The sequence below is a fragment of the Salvelinus alpinus genome, chromosome 16 (assembly GCF_045679555.1).
Source record: "Salvelinus alpinus chromosome 16, SLU_Salpinus.1, whole genome shotgun sequence".
NCBI classification, from domain to species: domain Eukaryota; kingdom Metazoa; phylum Chordata; class Actinopteri; order Salmoniformes; family Salmonidae; genus Salvelinus; species Salvelinus alpinus.
This window is the reverse complement of record NC_092101.1, coordinates 52,615,262-52,635,913: the sequence shown is the minus strand read 5'-3', so window position 1 is coordinate 52,635,913 and position 20,652 is coordinate 52,615,262. Positions and strand designations below refer to the sequence as shown.

Sequence of the window (20,652 nt, the reverse complement as noted above, 5' to 3'; positions counted from 1 at the left end):
AAATTATTTTTTATTATGTTGCGGCCCCCCGACCATCCGCTCAAGAAGAAAGTCACCAACTATAGTGCACTAATTTTAACCAGGGCACTACATGGGGAATAGGGTACTATTTAGGACACAGCCTGGGCATCTCAGACATCAGGCCCAGTGCTGTGAACGCCAGCCTCTCCTCTTCTCATCCTCTGTTTCTCAAAGGGGAAGAGCAGACAGACAGACAGACCATCCACCGTTACTCCACCCTCCAGTCTAAACAAGGCCCATTCCCATTCCAGTGTTAAAGCTGGGAGGGCGCAGGACCTCAACATACAGGCTGTAATATGTAGGGAGAGGAGAGTGCCAACTGCATAGTTTAATTTAGGCTTGGGAATGCAGTAGTTGGGTTCATTGGTATTTACGGTACTCAAGCACACTGTGAAATGGACCACTAATCCAAGGACATCGGAGGAGGAGGAGGAGGAGGAGGAGGAAGAGGAGGAGGAGGAAGAGAAGGAGGAGGAGGAGGAGAAGGAGGAGGAGGAGGAGGAGGAGGAGGAGGAGGAGGAAGAGAAGGAGGAGGAGGAGGAGGAGGAGGAGGAGGAGGAGGAGGAGGAGAAGGAGGAGGAGGAGGAGGAGGAGGAGGAGGAGGAGGAAGAGAAGGAGGAGGAGGAGGAGAAGGAGGAGGAGGAGGAGGTGAAGGAGGAGGAGGAAGAGAAGGAGGAGGAGGAGGAGGAGGAGGAGGAGGAGGAGGAGGAGGAGAAGGAGGAGGAGGAGAAGGAGGAGGAGGGCTTACTACTACAACTGTCTTCACCAAGCACGTATATTAGTGTTACAACATAATAGGAAGGATATGTGTAATCATAGAACAAGCTAAAGTAACCGTGGGATAGTGATGCCGTTTTTTTCATTTGACTTGGCATGCTGAGCTCAAAGTAGCTGACACACTGTCTGTCCATGACGGAAACAGATATGCAGTATGAATAGAAGTGTATAGACCAGCAAGGGGTGGAGAATGACAGACAGACAGACAGACAGCTTTCTTAAAGGCCAAACAACACACAACTATTCAAACAAACACGTCACACTACGAGCAGCACTTAAACAAGAATATAAATACATCAAAATAAAAGACCAACTACATACAAATATAATACAAAATGCAGTTTGATTGATATCTCAGGTTGTGCAGCAATGCAGAAGCCTTGTCTGAGTACCTTGGAGGCTTCAGATGGAGACTGGGGTAGTGGCACCTGGCAGGTCCACTGACTAGAGAACACGACCAATACAGTTCTTCTTCACTTTTCTAAGTGTAGAGAGAGAAACAGTCAGGTGGAGCAGAGCTCTCCTCTCTGTCTGCTACACACTTCCTGTTGCTTCTGGATTATTTTCTCAGGTAGGTAGGTAGGTAGGTAGGTAGGTAGGTAGGTAGGTAGGTAGGTAGGTAGGTAGGTAGATAGGTAGATAGGTAGATAGATAGATAGATAGATAGATTGGAAGGTAGGTAGGTAGGTCAGAAGGTACAGTATGAAGGTAGGTAAGATGGAAGGAAGGAAGGTAGGTAGGTGGGTGGGTGTTTGGTAGGTAGGAAGCACATGTCCATGTCCGTCTCCAAACTGTCCGTCTGTCTTCAAAGGAAGTGTCCTTCTGTTCATCTGGAGGCCAGTCTGACCAGAAACAGACGGACAGGCAGGCTGTCTTCTTCTCGCTGGGTGGGATATACAGGACAGGAAGGTCTCTCGGTCATCGACCGTATTATCACTGTCCACAGTTCAATGTTTGTTAAATAAGGATTTCTACCACGGCTGTTGCAGTGTCTGAACTGCTGGGGAGATCCACTGTGAGGTCAGCCTTCTGGGCTGGGACATCACTATCACACTGGCTGCTGCGGTCCCTTCTCTGGGGCTCGGAGTAGGGGAGAGGCAAGGCCAGGGGGGCGCGGGGGTGTTGGTGGGGGGGCCGGGACAGAGGAGACACTGCAGCAGCCGTCTGGTCATCAGAGAGGCTCTTTCCTACAAAACACAAACAACAAGAGGAAGCTGGTTAATTACCAGATCACAGACAACAAGAGGAAGCTGGTTAATTACCAGATCACAGACAACAAGAGGAAGCTGGTTAATTACCAGATCACAGACAACAAGAGGAAGCTGGTTAATTACCAGATCACAGACAACATGAGGAAGCTGGTTAATTACAAGATCACAGACAACAAGAGGAAGCTGGTTAATTACCAGATCACAGACAACAAGAGGAAGCTGGTTAATTACAAGATCACAGACAACAAGATGAAGTTGGTTAATTAACATCTGTTGTTGTGAGCTTCTCTGCCACGTCTATTGCAGAGCGTCTGTCCCGGAGCGGAGATGACATACTGTACATGCATTCTGTTACTAAAATATGTAGTCATCTATTTGATGAATGTCCCCTCACTGGGTCCTCTCCCCAAACTCTAGGTTTTTTTAAGAAGTGCCACATTCTGCCTGGCGACACTAAGCAGCCCACCAGTTGTCTCAGAGTTAATAGGCTGTTTTTAGAACTGACATTCCTCCAGGTGTTATGAACTGTGACCCCCCCCAGAAGACTAAAAAGAAGAAGACAGAGCGATGTCATAATTCTCCAGATTCTTCAGGAAGTAGCTATATCTGCACTGAACTCTAGGCTCCCACGTGAACTTCCTGATCATCTCTGTCTTCTCCTACTTTTTCCATCTGCGTCCCGAATGCCCCCCCCCCCCCCCCCCCACCCATGCCCTACATAGTACACTACTTTTGACCAGAACCTTATGGACCCTTGACAAAAGTAGTGCACTATATAGGGAATAAGGTTCCATAGGGCTCTGGTCAAAAGTAGTGCACTATGTAGGGTACCATTTGGGATGTAGAATAATCTTCTTGACATGAATGTATGGCCTGGGCTATAGCGCTCACCTTTTCCCCAGATGGGTCGCTCCACTGGGCCATTGAAGGAGGTGGATGTTGAGGCGTTGGCAGCGGTGCTGATGGAGGGGACGGACCTGGCAGGGCGGAGGGCCTGCTGCTCTGGTCCAGACCGCTGCTGTAACACCCTGATCACTGCGTCCTTCTCCAGGAGCTGGGAGTGCAGCGCTCGGATTCTAGAGACACATACAGAGATTTACATAGATGTAACTACCGATGCGTTTTGTGTCATTCTCCATTGAGAAGAGTGAACAGGAGAAAGGGCTAAGTATGACGTATGTACCTGTTCTCCATCTCCTGATGTCTGTGGCTGGTGGGCAGGTGGTCGTTGAAGCTGTTGTTGGGTGAGTGTTTGATGATGCTGCTGTCTCTCTGAGCTGCGGCGGTCGCGGCTGCGTCCATAGCGAACTGCCTCATGGTGCTCTCCTCCAGGTACTTCTGTTCCCAGTGTGTGATGTCAGCCTCCAGAGCCAGGATCCTCTCTTCTCTCTCAGCCAGCTGCTGCTGTACAGACACCATGGAGCTCACAGCAGAGGGCAGGGAGCCAGGACCGCTAGCCGTGCTGTGGGACTGACAACATCGAACGAAAAAGGGGTTGGTTAGAAAATAAGGTAATGGAGAATGTTTCAAAACGTACAGCGGTGGTCTTGTTTTGTAAGACTGTGTTTACACTACAGCTTTGGAGTTCGTCAAATATGACGTGTCAGTGTGGATCATGAGGCAGCACTTTAAGTGCAAATACATATGTGTGTGTGTGTGTGTGTGTGTGTGTGTGTGTGTGTGTGTGTGTGTGTGTGTGTGTGTGCGTGCGTGCGTGCGTGCGTGCGTGCGTGCGTGCGTGCGTGCGTGCGTGCGTGTGTGTGCGTGTGTGTGTGTGCGTGTGTGTGTGCGTGCTCCACGTCGTGTCTCCTCTCCTGCTCACCTGTGCTGATCGGAGGCTCTTCAGCTCCTGCTCCAGCCTGGTCCTCAGCCTCAGTTCCAGGGCTTCTCTCTTCTCACAGGCTGCCTGTAGCTGGCCCAGGGCACTCTGCAGCCGCTCAACCTTCTCTACGTACGCCCTCTTCCTCATAAGCTCCTCCTCCAGGGCCAAGTTACGGGTCTGTGCCGACCCCAGGGCCAGCTCCAGAACCTCCCGGCGCCGAAGCCACTCCTCCCCGGAGCCACGCAGACGCTGCACCTCCCGCTGCTGCTCCTCATCTAAGGAGAGAGAGAGAGAGCGAGGTAGAGAGAGAGAGAGGTAGAGAGACAGAGAGGTAGAGAGACAGAGAGGTAGAGAGACAGAGAGAGAGAGAGAGGTAGAGAGACAGAGAGAGAGAGAGAGAAAAAGAGGGGAGGATACGTTAGAATATGTTCAGGTGATAATGGCCGCTACAGATGTTACTTATCACATGATCTCTCAGTGAGTAGATCTCAGACCCCCCCCATCCCCAGAGTTCCTTCATTGGATTCCATTCAAGTTACTCAGTTAGTCACTTTAACGGATTCTAAGAATGTAAAGAGAGTTCCAATTCACATTGTAGGTACTGTGAACTCTACGGGGAGGTGAACTCATTAATCTTTTCTCCGGGGGGGGGGGGGGTGGGGGGGGGGGGGGTGTTGTCTGAGGTTAATACCTGAGGAATGCACTTAGCCCTAACAGTCACTTTAGTTGTAGTTGTCGTAAACAGGGTCAAACAGTCCAACATCTCTTTTGTAGACTGTCATTCCAAAGCCATCCAAATAGCCTGACACCAACTGTAATGTCCCCGTCAGCTACATATTAACAGACAAAACTATATCACAGAGACGACGAGATAACTAGAAAGCAAATGGCCGCTTAAACCTCATTTAAAACAGTCAGGGTTACACAACCCAAGAGCAACATGTAAAGGTTTGCATGTTAGTTGCACAACATGTCCCACTATAGTGTGTTTTTCCCCTCATATGCAGCTCTGTGTCTGTTATGGCTTCAAATCTCATATAAGACACAAGCAGGTAACACCTTCTCTAACCCACCAATTGAACATTCCTCAGAGGGTAATCATTGCTCCTGGAGGGCCAACAGGCAGGGGTAGTGTGACAGTTCAATTTGAACGTTGTTATTCTGCCGCATAAGGACCACTTTAAGCTGACTTAATAAGCTTCATTTCCAAATACAATACCAAGTTCGCTAAATAATAGTGGGGAAGTTTTAACACAACAGTGAGTGGCAGTTCCCCTTTTTGCCAAAATGCTAGACAATAATAGCATGAGAGTCGGCTAAACCTGATCCACAACTGACCAGTCATGACTTCACATACTGAGGTAACAAAATGCCCAAAGATAGAGAGATACAGTCTCTGTCCAGGAGTGCTACCTGATAGTGTCTTATTAACACATTCTGTTGAAGACTTGAGACTGGACTGTCCTCTATATCTCTGGCTCCTTTGTCCTCCTGCCCCTCCTCCTGGATCAACTGACCAGTCATGACTTCACATACTGAGGTAACAAAATGCCCAAAGATAGAGAGATACAGTCTCTGTCCAGGAGTCAGGGTGCTGTGAGTGGGCAGCAGAGGGGGGAGGGGGACATTCCCAGTGAACTGAACAGCCTGAAATGCCCCCCCCCCCCCACTTCCCAAATAAAATGTATAGGAATCCAGGCTACATTGACTGTTAATCAGAGGTCTCTTCACAGTCTCCAGGTCCAGAACATAGGATGTGAAACACACAGTATTAAATAGATCCATGACTACATGGGAACTCTTTGCCAACCCCAGGTAACTCAAACTACCCATAAAACCAGGTTAAAAAGAACAACATTACGGCACAACGGGAACCTTGAAGATACACAGATGTTTTTAAATATATATTTTGTATTGTATTATGTAGTGTCATGTGATACGTGGGTTGGGATACAACTGTGACATGTTGTTGTCTCGCCTGGCTATCTTAAGATGAATGCACTAGCTGTGGGTTGCTCTGGATGGGAGCATCTGCTGAATTTTTTGGGACTCCAGGATGAGTTGCTACTACTACTACTACTACTACTACTACTACTACTACTACTGCTACTGCTACTGCTACTGCTACTGCTGCTGCTGCTGCTGCTACTGCTACTGCTACTGCTACTACTACTACTACTACTACTACTACTGCTACTGCTACTGCTACTGCTACTGCTACTACTACTACTACTGCTACTGCTACTACTACTACCACTACTACTACTACTACTGCTACTACTACTACTACTACTACTGCTGCTGCTACTACTACTACTGCTACTACTACTAAGGGCTGTGAATAATGGCTGGTGTTCAAGTGCCAAGAGCGACTCTGTTAGCAGGCCGGGTGGGAGGGAGGAGAAGGGAATGTACCCTCTGGCCTCATCCCCACAACACAACACAACAGACCATATTAATGTGGCGGAGAAATCAGTCATAGCCTGCCACAGACTGCCAGGGTGACTGTTTACATAATGCCAGGGTGACTGTTTACATAATGCCAGGGTGACTGTTTACATAATGCCAGGGTGACTGTTTCACAAAACAGGATCTGAAAACAATCCCTCTTGCCCAGTGCAGTTCCTTGCCTCTACAGAAGGTCAAGAGATTATGAATTGCAAATAACCAAGAAGAAAGTCAGTGTTTCCTCGTTCCTCTCTCTCATGTTTGGGGAGGCATCCGATGTCGACTTACTTTGTTCGAGGAGCTTGGCGAAGGCCTGCTGCTTCTGGTTGGCAGATTCAACATCTTTGGTTACTCGCTGTTTTGTAGCAGTGTCCAGACGATCTACAGGTGGAAGAGAGAGACGGGAGGGAGATCGATTAACATCTAGCTATCTATTACTACTTATTGTGGGGAGAGACATACTTAAACCACAAGGGCTCCCTGCTCCTGGTTATTAAGCCTTTAGCTTTATTTTGTACAGGTAAGTCCATCAACAACAACAAAAAAGATTCTTATTTACAATGACTAACTGTGTTAGCATTAGCATCTAGCCGCTGGTAGCCTCTTACCTCTGAGGTCTCTGTTGAAGTCGTGTAGTCTCTTGATCTCTGACTCCAGTTTGTTCCTCATGGTTTTCTCCAGGGTCTCTCTCTTGGCTGAGCCCTTCATCAGGGTCTCGTAGGCCTCAGATATCTTCTGGATCTCTACTTCCAGCTGGACGGAAACACAAGAGGAGGATACTGTCAGTCTGAGGGTCTCTAGCTTTAAACACAGCTCATCCCCAACAGGTAGAGGAGCAGCAGGTAGAGGAGGACACTGTCAGTCTGAGGGTCTCTAGCTTTAAACACAGCTCATCCCCAACAGTGGTCACATTTTGAGGGGCTTTTTTTGGTGGGGGGGGCAGGCCTCAGATGTGGAAACATAAAAGCCTGAAAACTCTGGTCCAAAGTCATGACAGTGGAAAAGCAGCATTAAAAAAAAAACGCAGGATTTAAGAGCTGACCCTAAAGAGATCCATGGTCTCACGAGACTGTGATGTCATACAGAACGTATGAGACATGTGAATTGCTTGTCTGGCCTGCTCATTGTGTAAGTACTGCAGTGTGCCCTAAGCAAACGACTAACACTCTGCTCTTTAAAGAGAAGTGGGAATCCACATTCCTGACTGAGCGGTTATGAGTCCCACGTGTCTGGGCGTTCATCTCTCCCCGTGGCATTCTGCCAACGTGGAGGAGGAGGAGCAGGAGGGGCAGGAGGACAAAGGAGCCAGAGATATAGAGGACAGTCCAGTCTCTGAAAACAGGAGCACTACTAGTGCCTTCAACAGAATGTGTTAATAAGACACTATCAGGTAGCAAGCACATGCATGACAATCCCCACAAGTAGCAAATAAAGTTAAGGAATGTAGTCATAAGCTTCCATGTGAAAAGAGTTGTGTGTGGAAGGTAGAGGAGTCTGAATGAAAAGACAGACGGAAGTGTCTTCTCAATGTACTTTCAGATGTGAAAATAACCTGTGTATGAGTCTCTGTCTGTTACCAAAATAACCTGTGTATGAGTCTCTGTCTGTTACTAAAATAACCTGTAAATGAGTCTCTGTCTGTTACTAAAATAACCTGTAAATGAGTCTCTGTCTGTTACTAAAATAACCTGTAAATGAGTCTCTGTCTGTTACTAAAATAACCTGTGTATGAGTCTCTGTCTGTTACTAAAATAACCTGTAAATGAGTCTCTGTCTGTTACTAAAATAACCTGTGTATGAGTCTCTGTCTGTTACTAGAAATGAATGATTCCAGAATTAACAGAAAAGTCCTTGTGGTCTGACCACGGTGCACATTCCTGCTACAGCACAGCTAGAGGGCTAATCTCACTGATATGCAGCATTGGCAAACACATACACACACACACAGGTGTATACTTCCCTATCTACCTCTACACCCTCTGTGAGCCAACAGGGCTTAGAAATAAAACCTATTCATGCTTATCTATTATAATGATACTCATAACTATTACTGTCAATCAACTATGTTACAAGCAGTCAGACTCCTATATGCTGTATGCTGTGACACAGTCATTCAAGGTTACTAATTAGGATGACTGTATAAGAACAAGGATTGTGTCCCCAATGGCACCATATACCTTTTATAGTGCACTACTTTAGACCAGGGCCCATAGGGAATAGGGTGCACTACTTTAGACCAGGACCCATAGGGAATAGGGTGCACTACTGTTGACCAGGGCCCATAGGGAATAGGGTGCACTACTTTAGACCAGGACCCATAGGGAATAGGGTGCACTACTTTAGACCAGGACCCATAGGGAATAGGGTGCACTACTTTAGACCAGGGCCCATAGGGAATAGGGTGCACTACTTTAGACCAGGGCCCATAGGGAATAGGGTGCACTACTTTAGACCAGGGCCCATAGGGAAGAGGGTGCACTACTTTAGACCAGGGCCCATAGGGAATAGGGTGCACTACTTTAGACCAGGGCCCATAGGGAATAGGGTGCCATTTTGTTCAGGACTCATAGGGCTGTGGTCAAAAGTAACGCACTACAGTGCCTTGCGAAAGTATTCACCCCCCTTGGCATTTTTCCTATTTTGTTGCCTTACAACCTGGAATTAAAATTGATTTTTGGGGGTGTTTGTATCATTTGATTTACACAACATGCCTACCACTTTGAAGATGCAAAATATTTTTGATTGTGAAACAAACAAGAATTAAGACAAAAAAAAATTGAAAACTTGAACGTGCATAACTATTCACCCCCCCAAAGTCAATACTTTGTAGAGCCACCTTTTGCAGCAATTACAGCTGCAAGTCTCTTGGGGTATGTCTCTATAAGCTTGGCACATGTAGCCACTGGGATTTTTGCCCATTCTTCAAGGCAAAACTGCTCCAGCTCCTTCAAGTTGGATGGGTTCCTGCTGGTGTACAGCAATCTTTAAGTCATACCACAGATTCTCAATTGGATTGAGGTCTGGGCTTTGACTAGGCCATTCCAAGATATGTTTCCCCTTAAACCACTCAAGTGTTGCTTTAGCAGTATGTTTAGGGTCATTGTCCTGCTGGAAGGTGAACCTCCGTCCCAGTCTCAAATCTCTAAGACTGAAACATGTTTCCCTCAAGAATTTCCCCCTATTTACCGCCATCCATCATTTCTTCAATTCTGACCAGTTTCCCAGTCCCTGCCGATGAAAAACATTACCACAGCATGAGGCTGCCACCACCATGCTTCACTGTGAGGATGATGTTCTCAGGGTGATGAGAGGTGTTGGGTTTGTGCCAGACATAGCGATTTTCCTTGATGGCCAAAAAGCTACATTTTAGTCTCATCTGACCAGAGGACCTTCTTCCATATCTTTGGGGAGTCTCTCACATGCCATTTGGCGAACACCAAACGTGTTTGCTTATTTATTTTTTTAAGCAATGTTTTTTTTGGCCACTCTTCCGTAAAACCCAGCTCTGTGGAGTGTACGGCTTAAAGTGGTCCTATGGACAGATACTTTAATCTCCGCTGTGGAACTTTGCAGCTCCTTCAGGGTTATCTTTGGTCTCTTTGTTGCCTCTCTGATTAATGCCCTCCTTGCCTGGTCCGTGAGTTTTGGTGGGCGGCCCTCTCTTGGTAGGTTTGTTGTGGTGCCATATTCTTTCAATTTTTTAATAATGAATTTAAATGGTGCTCCGTGGGATGTTCAAAGTTTCTGATATTTTTTTATAACTCAACCCTCATCTGTACTTCTCCACAACTTTGTCCCTGACCTGTTTGGAGAGCTCCTTGGTCATCATTGCTTGGTGGTGTTGCAGACTCTGGGGCCTTTCAGAACAGGTATATATATACTGAGACATATATATCATGTGACAGATCATGTGACACTTAGATTGTACACAGGTGGACTTTATTTAACTAATTATGTGACTTCTGAAGGTAATTGGTTGCACCAGATCTTATTTAGGGACTTCATAGCAAAGGGGGTGAATACATATGCACGCACCACTTTTCTGGTAAAAAATTTTTTTTTGCATTTTTTGAAACAAGTATTTTTTTTCATTTCACTTCACCAATTTGGACTATTTTGTGTATGTGTCCATTACATGAAATTCAAATAAAAATGTATTTTAAATTACAGGTTGTAATGCAACAAAATAGGAAAAACGCCACGGGGGGGAGTGGGGTGAATACTTTTGCAAAACACTGTGTATAGGGAATAGGGTGCCATTTTGGACGTATCCAAGGAGTCTCCTCTCTCTCACCTTCTGAAGTCTGGCAGCCTTCTCGCTGTACCCCTCCAGCTCTTTCCTCAGTCTCTCATTTTCCCTCAACAGGTCCATCTGGGCACTGTTGTTGTGGGTACTGGGGTTGCTGTGGCTCATGTAGACCTCTGGACCAGAATGGACACTGTGACGAATCATCTGGGCATGGGCAGGTTCATACCTAAGGATAATAGAGGAGAGGATGGAGTCTACATCTATATCTATAATACTTTGAATTATTGAATCAAACTGCGTCATCCACGTGGTTATAACCAAGTAGAGTCATTGGGGTGTACTCATCCCATATAGCTAACACAGGGATACCGGTCGTTATTGTAAAAGAGAACGTGTTCTCCATGACTTACCTGGTTAAAGAAAGGCAAAATAAAAATGTATTATAGAAATTATTTAAATGAACTGGGAACCCATAATCCATATAATGTCATTCATATTGGCTTGTCTTGTGTGTGTGTTCCATTTACCTGTGCTGGGGGTGGAATGGGGGAGGAGGTTCCTGGTGGTATTGTCCGTGTGTCTCCTGTGAGTGGCTGAGCATGTATCCAGGAGGCCTGACCAGGAAGGGGTAGTAGTCCGGGGGAGGTCCCCTCTGATCGGGGTACTGGAGAGACTCTGGTCCCTGGTGGTCAACAGGCCCACAGTGGCCATTGGAAAGCTGTGGGTAACTCTGTGTGGAGCTGAGGGGCAGATTGTCTCTGGATACACATCTTCCACCATTCCTATCCAGGGAGAGCTGCATGAGCCGTTCACTGAGGGAGCGGGCGTGCTCCCGTTTCAGGTCCCACTGGCCCCCTCCCTGGTGCTCCATCACCTCAAGACCCTGACCACGCTGGGCCCCTACCGAGGCCAGATATTGAGAGTGGGCCTTGGCCTCCTCATAGGTGGGCAGCTCCTCTCCGTGTCTGTGGAGCTGGTAGAGGTGACACACAGAGTCACTCTCACAGTGGTTGTAGTCTCCCTTGTACTCCTGTCCCTGGGGGTCCTGTCTGGTGGACATGTGGATGAACTGGGACTCTTCCTGGGTCAGGCTCTCCAGAGAGGATCGGGGGGATCCGGTACCGCCTCCTCCGCTGCTGTTGCTGCCTCCACGCAGGGCCTGATGCTGGATGGCCAGGAGGGTACGTGTGTCTGTGGGGTTCCCGTAACGGAGCTGCTCCTGGATAAGACGGTGCAGGACCGTGCCAGAAGACTCCTCAGCAGTTCTCATCTCAGTCAATCAGAGAATAGATATGTGAAGGGCTGTGTTGAACTTGGTGGTTTGGATTATTAGTTAAGCACAGATCTAGAGACAGGAGCAGTAAGATAATTAGTTAAATCAAATACTACATTCTGTAACACAAAGTCTTATAATGCATTATGATGCCGTTATAATTAAACACTATCTAATAGTCATCTCATAATGGCATAATGTCATCAAAAAGCATACACTATATATACAAATGTATGTGGACACCCCTTTAAATTAGTGGATTTGGCTATTATAGAGACACCCATTGCTGACAGGTGTATAAAGTTGAGGCCACAGCCATGCAATCTCCATAGACCAACATTGGCAGTAGAATGGCCTTACTGAAGAGTTCAGTGACTTTCAACGTGGCACCGTTATAGAATGCCACCTTTCCAACAAATGTCTGCCCTGCTAGAGCTGTAAGTGCTGTTACATTGTGAAGTGGAAATGTCTAGGAGCAACAACGGCTCAGCCCGCGAAGTGACAGGCCACACGAGCTCACAGAACGGGACGGGCGAGTGCTGAAGCGCATGGCGCGTAAAAACCTTCTGTCCTCGATTGCAACACTCACTACCGAGTTCAAAACTGTCGCTGGAAGCAACGTCAGCACAAGAACTGTTCATTGGGAGCTTCATGAAATGGGTTTCCATGGCCGAGCAGCCACACACAAGCCTAAGATCACCATGCGCAATGTCAAGCGTCGGCTGGAGTGGTGTAAAGCTTGCCCGCCATTGGACTCTGGTAAACATTGGAAACGCATTCTATGGTGTGATGAATCACACTTCAACATCTGGCAGGAGAACGCTATCTGCCCAAATCCTGATTTTGAATTTTAAGTTAATGTTTTGTATCATTTAGCTAGCTAGTTCCTAAACATTAACCCCTTATTCGTAATCTTGTAATTGTTTCACTGACTTTCTGTCTCTGCATTATTCACAGGGTAACTGTCAAGTTGTGAGTCTGAAAATGATGGCCACTGGAGGTTAAGGAATCTGCATTGTAAGTATCAATTTGATGTTCATGAACATTTGTCACGATCTGATTAAGTCTGGCTAACTAATGTGTTCGGGCTAATCCTTACCCTAACTCTTTTCCTAACCTAATTCTTCTAATTTACCACATTAATTCACCTAACCCGGAACGTTAATTCACCTAACCTGCCAATTTAGTTATCCTAACTTGTAATTGACCTAACCTGCAACTGGCTCCGACTGAACCGTTGCTAACAGTGGAGCCTAACCAAGTCAGGTAGCCCGATCTCATCGGGTAGTCAAACATTAACCCTTCATTTAAAAAAAAAATCTTGTGTGGATTTCCCCCACCCGCTGAGTTTCTGTCTCAGGGTAACTGTTGACTTGTTTAAAGATCTTATTTTCAAATAGAGTTGATAAGTGCACAGAGGTCATTTGTACATTATATTTTGTTTTTCAGATTGGACCTTCCAGTGACATTCTGAGCTCAAAAATGGAAGCAATCCATTTTTTTTTGTGTTAATTCTTTGTGGGTTTTTTCTATTGCATTTAATTACATTTCTTACACGTATATCACCATACATTATGAACTATATATTACTCATATATATATATAAAAAAAAAAAAATGTATTATTCATATATAAATATATTGACCATAAATAGTCATGCATACTGTAAATATATATATTTTTTAAATACATGTAAATATATGAATAGCACATGTATGTAAAATGCATACTACCACATATGGATAAGCAATACACGTAAATATATGTACACGTCAAAAATATGAAAACATTTTTTTTTTTAAACACCAAAATTAAACATGTAAATATATTTATTGATATATATGTGACATAGACATATATTTAGATTTGTATTTCAAATATTGTTACATATATTCCATATTTGTATTTGAAATATATGTCAATATATTAGGCTTTGGTATGGTATGGGCAATTCTAAATTGCGTTTAGGGTAGCATAAATGCACGCATACCATATGTTCTGAATAGCACGGGCTTATATTAGCAGATCATGCCGTACGTCACTATACATCATTTTTGAAAAGCCCAAAACCAGAAGTATTGTAGTTAAGGGACGGTTTATTTGTGGGGTGATTGGATATTATCATATTGTGTCAGTTATTTCCTTCTGCCAAGCGTTGCAGATTCCAATCAATTGCCTAATCACTATTTGGCCTCTCCCCCCCCCCCCCCCCCCCCAGAACATTTCACATATTATGACAGATATCAGGTCACACATTCATTGAGGCTATTTGTTGAGATACAATGTGTGTTGTTTACTATACAATCTAAATTGTGTGTATATGTGGGACTAAATACTCTACAGCCTCTATGGCCAACACACATAGCCACAATGAATAGAGAGAGCATGGACTAAACCGCTGCCTCCCCATGTCTGCTAACATTCCTGTCTCAACGAGGAACATAAAACATATAGCCCAATAAAACAATTGATAAGCAGTACCAATAAAGTTCAAATAAAGTCTCTATTGTCTACAGCGGCTCCATAGACAGACATGATCACAGACCAAAGCCGACATTCCTACGTATTATGTGTGTGTGTGTGTAATTGTGTGTAATTATGAATTAAAATGACAATTATTACAACATTATTATAAGACCAAAATAATATATGGATAGATTATAAGAACGAACGATGGTTAAAGTCAAAAGGAACAAACCAGAATTTGCGCCTATAATAATAATACTTTGAAAGACCTATCCCACCAATGCGTAAAGCAACTCATTTCAAAAAAGCAGCAAAACTATAATCTTACCTATTTACATTGTCATCACGGAAACAAGTTGTGGACGCCGTAGGACTATATCGTTTATATTTCTTTTAAACGTAATGTAATCCTAATAGAACTTTCTAGAACTGGAAAGTATAAATTCGTATCCTGAGTATACTACGTTTCCTCTGAGAGAGTGCACTGCTTACGGTGTGCGTCTCTGAGAAGCTTTCACAACAGACTGAGCCCGGAGAGAGAGAAAGCGCTGCTCATAAATAACCGAGGGCCGATTGTTCCGCGGAGACTGGAATGGTTGGAATGCGGGAGGCTCGGAGTCCCTCAGAGATCAGAACCGCAGAGCGCCACAGCGAGAAAAGGGGGCAGGGCGAGTAGAGTCGGCACTGCAGAGCAGAGCAGCATCATGCACATAGCAGAGAGACAGCTGGTAGTCGCCTGCCTGTGTAATGTAAAGCGTTTCGTTGTTGTTAGCAGTTGGGGAGATGAAGTAATTAGCTATAGCATGCTGTGACTAGGAAGAGAAAATTGGGCCACTATTGTGAAACATAGCATTAGTTTTAAATGGACTTTAATTTTTCACAACATTATAAACTCCTCATATAGTATACCATACACAATTATATCGTGAAATATTCTATCAAGAAATATTCTACCATGATTTTACCCATTGTTTTATTTTCCTTGTGGAAAATGTAATCCAAGCAATCCCTATAACACATAGTGACAACTGCTGATGTAACAAAGGGCTTTATAAAATACACTCGACTGACTGGATTAATATACCATGCATGGCAATTGTACGTTTGGATCGAATACAGTCCTTACTACCTACCTGCAATTCAGACAAAAGTTTCTGTGCTAAATCCCCAAAAATATCATTAACGTAGTAGCATATACTAGACATGGTAGCTGGAGACAAGCAACAGTCGTCATTTAAAGTGAAGCGTCATTGATTGTTTTTTTTTGTTTTTTTAAGGCCTTTTATTTGCATGTGCCTGGTAAATATTTAAGCTGAGGCCCGTGCCGGGTAATTGTGGAGTCTATGTCTGTGTGGACATGGTGGAGTGTGTGTGTGTGGGTGTGTGTGTGTGTGTGCCTGTGAGGGGTGTATGCCAGCCGGGTGTGTGAGGCCCGCTGCCTGCCAGCTGTCTGGGGGTGAAAACCCTGTCCCCTCCCTAATCAGGGTTAGCTCTGAGAGAAGAGATGCATTGTTCTCCTCACAGCAGACATGACCAAGAGGAGAGGAGGGGAGGAGGAGACAGCCCTGCCATCTGCTGTATGGGAGCACCTTCATCATCACAAATGGCAGCCCATTCCCTATTTAGTGCACTAAGTTTGACCAGGATCCATGGCTCCGGTCAAAAGTAGTGTACTATATAGGGAATAGGGTGCCATTTGGGATGTTGCCCAGGACTAACCAACACCAACCCCCTGGTCCTTGCTGTCCTGCATTCTTCACACACATGCTGCATAGGGGGATGCTGGCCAGGCCCTAGGATCAGCTGGCCTGGCTGAGAGGGGGATGCTGGCCAGGCCCTAAGATCAGCTAGCCTGGCTGAGAGGGGGAAGCTGCCTAGGCCTTAGGATCAGCTGGCCTGGCTGAGAGGGGGAAGCTGGCCAGGCTCTAAGATCAGCTGGCCTGGCTGAGAGGGGGAAGCTGCCTAGGCCCTAAGATCAGCTAGCATGGCTGAGAGGGGGATGCTGGCCAGGCCCTAGGATCAGCTGGCCTGGCTGAGAGGGGGATGCTGCCTAGGCCCTAGGATCAGCTGGCATGGCTGAGAGGGGGATGCTGGCCAGGCCCTAGGATCAGCTGGCCTGGCTGAGAGGGGGATGCTGCCTAGGCCTTAGGATCAGCTGGCCTGGCTGAGAGGGGGAAGCTGCCTAGGCCCTAGGATCAGCTAGCATGGCTGAGAGGGGGATGCTGGCCAGGCCCTAAGATCAGCTAGCATGGCTGAGAGAGGTGATGCTGCCTAGGCCCTAGGATCAGCTGGCCTGGCTGAGAGGGGGATGCTGCCTAGGCCCTAGGATCAGCTGGCATGGCTGAGAGGGGGATGCTGGCCAGGCCCTAGGATCAGCTGGCCTGGCTGAGAGGGGGATGCTGCCGAGGCCCTAGGATCAGCTGGCCTGGCTGAGAGGGGGATGCTCCCTAGGCCTTAGGATCAGCTGGCCTGGCTGAGAGGGGGATGCTGCCTAGGCCCTAGGATCAGCTGGCCTGGCTGAGAGAGGATGGCTAGTGGCTACATGCTGACAAAGGTTGGAAGGGACTTTTTTTAGCCAGGTTTCTTCTTTAGGTTCAATGCCATACAACTCTCCTTCCGTGGCCTCCAATTGCTCTTAAATACAAGTAAAACTAAATGCATGCTCTTCAACCGATCGCTGCCTGCACCTGCCCGCCCGTACAACATCACTACTCTGGACGGTTCTGACTTAGAATATGTGGACAACTACAAATACCTAGGTGTCTGGTTAGACTGTAAACTCTCCTTCCAGACTCACATCAAACATCTCCAATCCAAAGTTAAATCTAGAATTGGCTTCCTATTTCGCAACAAAGCATCCTTCACTCATGCTGCCAAACATACCCTTGTAAAACTGACCATCCTACCGATCCTCGACTTCGGCGATGTCATTTACAAAATAGACTCCAATACCCTACTCAATAAATTGGATGGAGTCTATCACAGTGCCATCCGTTTTGTCACCAAAGCCCCATATACTACCCACCACTGCGACCTGTACGCTCTCGTTGGCTGGCCCTCGCTTCATACTCGTCGCCAAACCCACTGGCTCCAGGTCATCTACAAGACCCTGCTAGGTAAAGTCCCCGCTTAGCTCGCTGGTCACCATAGCAGCACCCACCTGTAGCACGCGCTCCAGCAGGTATATCTCTCTGGTCACCCCCAAAACCAATTCTTCCTTTGGCCGCCTTTCCTTCCAGTTCTCTGCTGCCAATGACTGGAACGAACTACAAAAATCTCTGAAACTGGAGACACTTATCTCCCTCACCAGCTTTAAGCACCAGCTGTCAGAGCAGCTCATAGATTACTGCACCTGTACATAGCCCATCTATAATTTAGCCCAAACAACTACCTCTCCCCCTACTGTATTTATTTATTTAGCTCCTTTGCACCCCATTATTTCTATCTCTACTTTACACATTCTTCCACTGCAAATCTACCATTCCAGTGTTTTACTTGCTATATTGTATTTACTTTGCCACCATGGCCTTTTTTTGCCTTCACTTCCCTTATCTCACCTCATTTGCTCACATTGTTTATAGACTTATTTTTTTCTACTGTATTATTGACTGTATGTTTGTTTTACTCCATGTTTAACTCTGTGTTTGTTGCATGTGTCGAACTGCTTTGCTTTATCTTGGCCAGGTCGCAGTTATAAATGAGAACTTGTTCTCAACTTGCCTACCCGGTTAAAAAAAAGGTTAAATCAATAAAAGGTTCAGGTTCTTGTATTTGTGTCTGTAAAACAAGCCTCAACTTGCCGACTCTGTCAAAATGACACGGACCCTTGTCTTGTCTTGAAACGCCCACATTTCACCATCTCATAGTCAAATGACCTCCTGGTAATTTGCATGTCAGTTGAGGGCCAACTGTCACAACGTACATTCTTCCAGCCAGGTCCTTGTAACTGTCAGTTAGGCCTATCCCACAGCAAACTTACTAACCTACACCTTAATTAGGCTAAACACGATTTTCGCATAGAGCTAGTACAATCTAGTTTTAGAAGACAGTTTCTGATAACTAGGGTCATGTGATGGAAAGTTGATAGACGAAGAAGATTCTGTTCTGAGTAGTAGAACAACCTAGAACATTTACAGTGAAGTGGAAATAAACTGACCGTACAAAACATTAGGAACCACTGTTCTGTCCATGAAAAAAGACCGAATAGGGGAAATCTATGATCCCTTATTGATGTCACTTGTTAGATCCACTCGGTGAAGCTGGTTGAGAGAATGCCAAGAGTGTGCGAAGCTGTCCTCAAGGCAAAGGGTGGCTACTTTGAAGAATATAAAATATAAAACTTATTTTGATTTGTTTAACACTTTTAACACGTATCACTATACATACTGGTATATATGTAGATGGTAATACTATACATACTGGTATATCTGTAGATGGTAACACTATACATACTGGTATATCTGTAGATGGTAATACTATACATACTGGTATATCTGTAGATGGTAACTATACATACTAGTATATCTTTAACACTATATATACTGGTATATCTGTAGATGGTAATACTATACATACTGGTATATCTGTAGATGGTAACTATACATACTAGTATATCTTTAACACTATATATACTGGTATATCTGTAGATGGTAATACTATACATACTGGGATATCTGTAGATGGTAACACTATACATACTGGTATATCTGTAGATGGTAATACTATACATACTGGTATATCTGTAGATGGTAACTATACATACTAGTATATCTTTAACACTATATATACTGGTATATCTGTAGATGGTAATACTATACATACTGGGATATCTGTAGATGGTAACACTATACATACTGGTATATCTGTAGATGGTAATACTATACATACTGGTATATCTGTATCACTATACATACTGGTATATCTGTAGATGGTAATACTATACATACTGGTATATCTTTAACACTATACATACTGGTATATCTTTAATACTATACATACTGGTATATCTGTAGATGGTAATACTATACATACTGGTATATCTGTAGATGGTAATACTATACATACTGGTATATCTGTATCACTATACATACTGGTATATCTGTAGATGGTAATACTATACATACTGGTATATCTGTAGATGGTAATACTATACATACTGGTATATCTGTAGATGGTAATACTATACATACTGGTATATCTTTAACACTATACATACTGGTATATATGTAGATGGTAATACTATACATACTGGTATATCTGTAGATGGTAATACTGTACATACTGATATATCTCTAGATGGTAATACTGTACATACTGGTATATCTGTAGATGGTAATACTGTACATACTGGTATCTCTAGATGGTAATACTGTACATACTGGTATATCTCTAGATGGTAATACTGTACATACTGGTATATCTGTAGATGGTAATACTGTACATACTGGTATATCTGTAGATGGTAATACTGTACATACTGGTATATCTGTAGATGGTAATACTGTACATACTGGTATATCTCTAGATGGTAATAGTGTACATACTGGTATATCTCTAGATGGTAATACTGTACATACTGGTATATCTCTAGATGGTAATACTGTACATACTGGTATATCTCTAGATGGTAATACTGTACATACTGGTATATCTCTAGATGGTAATACTATACATACTGGTATATCTGTAGATGGTAATACTATACATACTGGTATATCTGTAGATGGTAATACTATACATACTGGTATATCTTTAACACTATACATACTGGTATATCTGTAGATGGTAATACTATACATACTGGTATATCTGTAGATGGTAATACTATACATACTGGCATATCTGTAGATGGTAATACTATATATACTGGTATATCTGTAGATGGTAATACTGTACATACTGGTATATCTCTAGATGGTAATACTGTATATACTGGTATATCTCTAGATGGTAATACTGTACATACTGGTATATCTCTAGATGGTAGTACTGTACATACTGGTATATCTCTAGATGGTAATACTGTACATACTGGTATATCTCTAGATGGTAATACTGTACATACTGGTATATCTCTAGATGGTAATACTGTACATACTGGTATATCTGTAGATGGTATTACTGTACATACTGGTATATCTGTAGATGGTAATACTGTACATACTGGTATATCTCTAGATGGTAATACTGTACATACTGGTATATCTCTAGATGGTAATACTGTACATACTGGTATATCTCTAGATGGTAATACTGTACATACTGGTATATCTCTAGATGGTAATACTGTACATACTGGTATATCTCTAGATGGTAATACTGTACATACTGGTATATCTCTAGATGGTAATACTGTACATACTGGTATATCTCTAGATGGTAATAC

The 20,652-nt window shown here is 44.4% G+C and overlaps 1 protein-coding gene across 1 annotated transcript; it reads right to left on the bottom strand.

Annotated features, from left to right (window-relative positions):
* Positions 1-624: 624 nt before the first annotated feature.
* On the bottom strand, positions 625-14,841 carry LOC139541671 (angiomotin-like 2a). The gene is made up of 9 exons (XM_071346590.1): positions 14,596-14,841; positions 11,056-11,873; positions 10,574-10,754; positions 6,888-7,032; positions 6,568-6,660; positions 3,832-4,106; positions 3,193-3,479; positions 2,901-3,085; positions 625-1,985 (listed from the first exon to the last, which is right to left on the bottom strand). The coding sequence occupies exons 2-9, from the start codon at positions 11,796-11,798 to the stop codon at positions 1,756-1,758; spliced, it is 2,139 nt and encodes a 712-aa protein (XP_071202691.1). The 5' UTR covers positions 11,799-11,873; positions 14,596-14,841; the 3' UTR covers positions 625-1,755.
* Positions 14,842-20,652: the final 5,811 nt, after the last annotated feature.